The 5,475-nt window shown below is 43.3% G+C and overlaps 1 protein-coding gene across 1 annotated transcript; it reads left to right on the plus strand.

The window, feature by feature from the left end:
• The first annotated feature begins 411 nt into the window (after positions 1-411).
• On the plus strand, positions 412-5,206 carry LOC127922553 (sphingosine 1-phosphate receptor 1-like). The gene is made up of 3 exons (XM_052506399.1): positions 412-553; positions 2,102-2,719; positions 2,901-5,206. The coding sequence occupies exons 2-3, from the start codon at positions 2,413-2,415 to the stop codon at positions 3,827-3,829; spliced, it is 1,236 nt and encodes a 411-aa protein (XP_052362359.1). The 5' UTR covers positions 412-553; positions 2,102-2,412; the 3' UTR covers positions 3,830-5,206.
• The last annotated feature ends 269 nt before the right edge of the window (positions 5,207-5,475 follow it).

Below are 5,475 nucleotides of genomic sequence, written 5' to 3' on the forward strand. Positions count from 1 at the left end.
TGTCTCCCATGAAACAAGCACCATAATAAATAATCAAATGAGTATTAGACTATAGAATCCAGCCATATGTTCTGTGGGTAAATTCTATGAATTATATTTCTATGGCCCCAAAACATTCAAGGAACCACAATACCACAAATCTTCGACAATATGCTTTTCTCTTGCCTCCTCACTTTTCCCTGCGTGTACTGCTTGTCCCTGTATTTTAAAAGTTGAATTGAGTCCCAAACCATCAATGGTTAATGTGTAGAGAGAGAGAGAGAGAGAGTGAGAGGGGAGAGAGAGAGAGAGGAGAGAGAGGGAGAGAGGAGAGAGAGAGAGAGGGGGAGAGAGAGGGGGGAGAGGAGAGAGAGAGAGGAGAGAGTGAGAAAGAGGAGAGAGTGAGAAAGAGAGGGAAGAGAGTGAGAGAGAGAGATTGGGCTAAGACCAACCCCCTGGATGTTTCAGTTAGGTTCTGCTGCTCCGGTGTCTTGCTTGTCAGTTCTCTCTTGTGCGGTGGTTAGTGTGGATTCTCTTCAACGCATTGATAAGATCTCTACAAATAATATTCAAGGTAGGTTTATTTCTGTATGCAATGTCGCAGTGCTAGTCTATGTTAATAGAATGCGTTTGACCAATTACGCGGTCATTGGATGCGTTGCTTTTACGCGCTAGAATTTCGTCTTACTTTATATCTGTTGTAAAAGATAAGGGTGTCTGCAGTGTGCTGAATCTCTTCTCAGAACATGTTTGAATTCGGTTGAATCCAATTTCACTTTCTGTTTATGATATTTCGTTTGACATGTATGTAGCCTGTTGTGTGGAATGCACAAGCCGTTAACTTATTTTTGGTCTGTGGACCGTGGGAACTTTACAGACCATGCCCATCGCAATGAGACGTTATTGGGGTAATCAGCGTACGGCAATTAGGCTGAATTTAGACAGGCAGTCTTTTGACCAATTAGATCAGTTCTGATAAAGATATGATGTGATCAATGGGGTAAGTCTTTTGACCAATTAGGTTCAATGGGCTGAATTGGAAATGTAGGCATATGAGCACAAGACGTTGAAAAAACGTCTGAACCAATTTTGCTTAGTGAGATGTGATTCCATGGCAATGTGCAGTGAGATACAACAACGGTCACTATATAATATTTTTAAGAACAGTTAGACTTCTCTATATGTACTTCAGGCTATATTGTGTAATTTGTGTTGCTATGCATTGTTTAGTTGTTTGTTTGAAACATATACATCATATTAAATTGAGTATTCTAATTCCTAGCAATTCTATAGTTTGAACCTTGAAACGTCAGATTAGATTCGAGTTAACGTTTCCAGACAAGGCCATTTTTTAAATCTTACCATATGACTCAAGGCAAGAAAAAAAAAATCCATTCTCAAAACACAAGACTCAAAGGAATGCGACCCGGTTGACACTTAATGGTTTTCTTACATAAACATTATCTGATCAAAGACATTCTCCACTCTGGTTTCGATTTCTTTTGACAAGACATTATTTATGAAAGTATATGCATTCCAGATTAAATTCCATACATTTTACATTGATTTCCTTCTGGAAACTTGAGCAACTCAAATTTACTCCAACCTACTGACATTTCACCCCGACTGTGCTATGACGAAGCTGGCAGGTGAAAGTGTCCGCGTGTGCCAACTTTACAGGCGCACTGTTATGACGCTGAATGTCTAATATCGTTAACGTGATTAACTCACTCTTTAAACATAATTAAGGTAGTTAAGGAAAGAGCTTGAAACATTTCACATGGCCTCTTTAGGTACTCGCTAACTCAGTCAAAACCTTTACCCCAAGTGGTCACTATGTGTTTTAAACTAAGCGCATGTGTCGCTATCTCAATGTCGCCTCTGCTCCACACTTCCCGTAAGCCCAATGTTTTAATAAAAAATGAATCACTATAGCAAACGTTTTAGGACAACGAATTAAAGATTGCCTTCAATAGGCTCATTTAATTAAAATTAAAATGTAGATAAATGTTTTAGTTATTTTTTTAAAATGTGTTTGTTTATTTGTTTTTCATTATGTGTTTGTAATTAGTCATACTGTACTGTTCTCACCCTAATGTCCTCTGTATTATTTAATTCACAGGAGTTGGACAATAAGCGGCTCAGTCAAGACTCCTTCAAACAGAGCACATGAGCACCCTCTGGTGGCATTGACAAGCATAACGCCTGTGATCAGAGACGTGGGGAAAGAGAACCACTACCTGACTCTTCTTGTCTATTGGATTATAGTTCTGTCATTCTATGGAGCGAAACTCACAGAGAGCCCCCATACCAACTGGTATTGATCGGTAACTGAAGCATGACAAGTTAAACTATGCGTTAATTAATACCTAGAATAAGGTATTAAAAAGTCAACCAAAGAGTTCACTAAAGAAGACAACAAACTACAGAAACATGGAGATGGAAGCCTCCCGTGCTGCTTATGCTGGGACCTTCCCCACTGAATCTATAGGCTCTCTACCCACCAACACCTCCTCTCCAAGCCTGCTCCAATTCTTCTGGGATTACCAGAACAATGATGTCATTGTGACGCACTACAACTACACAGGCAAGCTCCACACAGACCGGTATCGTGAAGGGTTAAAACCTGAAGCCATAGCCTTCCTGGTAGTGTGTCTTCTTATCGTCCTGGAGAATGCTGTGGTTCTAATAGCCATCTGGACCAATAAGAAGTTCCACCTGCCCATGTACTATCTCCTAGGTAACCGTTGTTGTTTTTGTCCTACATCCACCCCCTTTCTTCAGAGGACAACTTGACTATACTATATTGACTATACTTGACTATACTTATGACTATACTTTAAAAAAAATGTTATGTTACAATATAATTTTAAAAAATCCACCATATGCAATTCCATTAATTTTCTATATTTTCTTCCTAGGTAACCTGACTCTGTCAGACCTCCTGGCCGGTGTCACCTACATGGCCAATATCATCATGTCTGGTCCTAATACACTGAGACTAACTCCAATACTCTGGTTTCTGAGGGAAGGAGGCGTCTTTATCACATTAGCCGCCTCCGTCATCAGCCTATTGGCCATCGCGATAGAACGCCACGTTACCATGGTGACAATGAAACCATACCACGGGGCAAAGAAGGGTCGGCTGCTGGCTCTGATCGGGGGGAGCTGGGCGTTAGCAGGGCTGCTGGGGGTGCTCCCCGTCCTGGGCTGGAACTGTATGGGTCGCCTGGACCGCTGTTCCACGGTTCTCCCGCTCTACGCCAAGTCTTACATCCTGTGCTGCGTGTCCGTGTTCAGCGGCGTGCTCCTCGCCATCGTCGTTCTCTACGCCCGCGTCTTCCGTATCGTGCGCACTAACACCCAGCGCCAACGCCTCGGAGGAGCAAAGGGAAGCCTTCGCAAAGGCCTCGCCAGGAAATCCCAGAAGTACATGGCGCTCCTCAAGACAGTCACTATTGTACTTGGCGTCTTCATCGCTTGTTGGTTGCCACTCTTCCTCCTCCTCGGCCTAGACTCATTCTGCCCTGCCCGCCGCTGCCGACTGCTCCTCAAGGCGGACTACTTCCTGGGTGTTGCCATGGTGAACTCGCTCCTCAACCCCATAATATACACCCTGACCAGCAAAGACATGCGTCGCGCTATTTTAAAACTGCTCTGCCGCCCGTGTCTCATGACCAAGGACGGGCAGGTGAAGAGGATGGGGGTGCCGTTCCTGGAGTGCAGCTTCAGTAAGACGGAGGTGGCATCGAAGAAGCTGGAAGGCCTGGAGACGACGATCTCCTCTGGGAACATCGTCACGGCTCAGTCACCCATAAAGACTCTCTACCCCAAGCTCTTCAAGGTCTAAAGAGCCTAATGTGGATAGCTCTGTGATGGACAGGGAACTAACTCCCTATAGAAGATGGACAACATAAGTGCTCCATATGGCCTCCTGAAAAGACAGACCTGAAGGACCCTTTGGGCAGCTCTGTGTTTAAGAGAGTAAACCATAGAATTAGGGGCTTTGTCCCTTCCAGTAATTGTATTTCTATGGAGTGAACTTCATATTGAAGTGGTGGACAACAGGAGTGCTCAATATGGCCACCTGAAAACGGCATCACTTCCTGTTTGGCAATTCAACTCCAATGGCCTCCGGCCGACTAGCCTACATCTATAGCTCTCTTCTGGCCAATGAACTAAGCCTAAGAGCAAACCCTCAAAAAGACAGGTGAATGATCTATGATTGCGACAGATATAGCTACAGGTGTTTTTGATGAGCGCATCAAGTTCAGACATATCTCTCTTCAGCAAGTCTGTAGTGGTGCACTTGCAGCAATATCACCACATCAAAAGACTGATGTTGTAAGAATGATGACTAAACATCAAGCCAGGTGGAAGAAATTAAAATGTGAATTAAGCAACTCTTCTGGTACTCACAAAAACCTTCCAGAACTGATTTGCACTAAGTTAACTCTGCATTGAGAGAGCATTGAAAGCCATGGATTAAGATTGGACATTCTGTTCTAGAACTAAGACTGTAAACTGGACATTCCAACCATGTTGAGTTGTTGTGGCGAGTGCGCCTCCGTTTACTTCACCCAACGTTTTCTATGTTGTTGTTGTTGTTTGAAATGCCTTAAAGAAGGCATAATATGTACATAATAATAATATGCCTGTGGACACCTGGACTTCGCTGGCTCGAAGGTCCATGTTGTGCCTGCCTGTGTCCCAAATGGCACCCTATTCCCTATACAGTGCACTACTTTTGACATTTGGGATACACTCCGAGACGCCGGTTGTGATAACCCCATACAGCTACACAGTGTGCCCAAACAGAAGCCTATACAGGAAGTGGATGCTGTGTTGTTCACCCACCAGTTGCTCTTTGAAACACAAACACACAATGGAAACCTACGCATGCACCTAAACATTGTGGTACCTGGATGTGGAGGGAGATGTCAAACAATATTAAGATCACAGGATGCTGGTGAGGGGAGGACGACTCATAATAATGGCTGGAATGGAATAAATGTAATGGTGTTAAAAGTCATATAAACCAAGTGTTTTATACCGTTCCATTAATTATGTTCCAGCCATCACTATAAGCCCCTCCTCCCCAATTAAGGTGCCATGAGCCACCTGTGACTAAGATTATAATTTGAGTAGAAAATCTCCACACTGTTTTAGTGGCATTGTAGCTGTAGCTGTTGTTCTGGGCTTACTCAGTCAAGTAGAAACTATCTGTTAGTTCTGATTCGAATTCATATTTTAAATGCCATCACACACTACAATACAAAAACACTACTATAAGAATGCCACCATGAACCCAACTACCTGCAGCTCTAATCAGTGATGGACTTCTTCCCCAAGCAAAGGACTTCATGCAGTCCTTCGTGTTCCTCTTGTGTTAGTTATTGTATTGATACGAACCGTCTGTTGCACTTGGGGGTCTCTGTTTTGAAGACCGTGTTATAACTGATGAAACAACAGATCACCAGGTTACCATCCTAACCT

Source organism: Oncorhynchus keta, unplaced genomic scaffold (assembly GCF_023373465.1).
Source record: "Oncorhynchus keta strain PuntledgeMale-10-30-2019 unplaced genomic scaffold, Oket_V2 Un_contig_26212_pilon_pilon, whole genome shotgun sequence".
NCBI lineage: Eukaryota > Metazoa > Chordata > Actinopteri > Salmoniformes > Salmonidae > Oncorhynchus > Oncorhynchus keta.

Excerpts from the sequence above, each read along its gene's own strand:
- LOC127922553 (XM_052506399.1), top strand. The coding sequence starts at position 2,413 with ATGGAGATGGAAGCCTCCCGTGCTGCTTATGCTGGGACCTTCCCCACT. Across the intron at positions 2,720-2,900 it reads GCCCATGTACTATCTCCTAG|GTAACCTGACTCTGTCAGAC; the intron begins GTAACCGTTGTT and ends TTTTCTTCCTAG.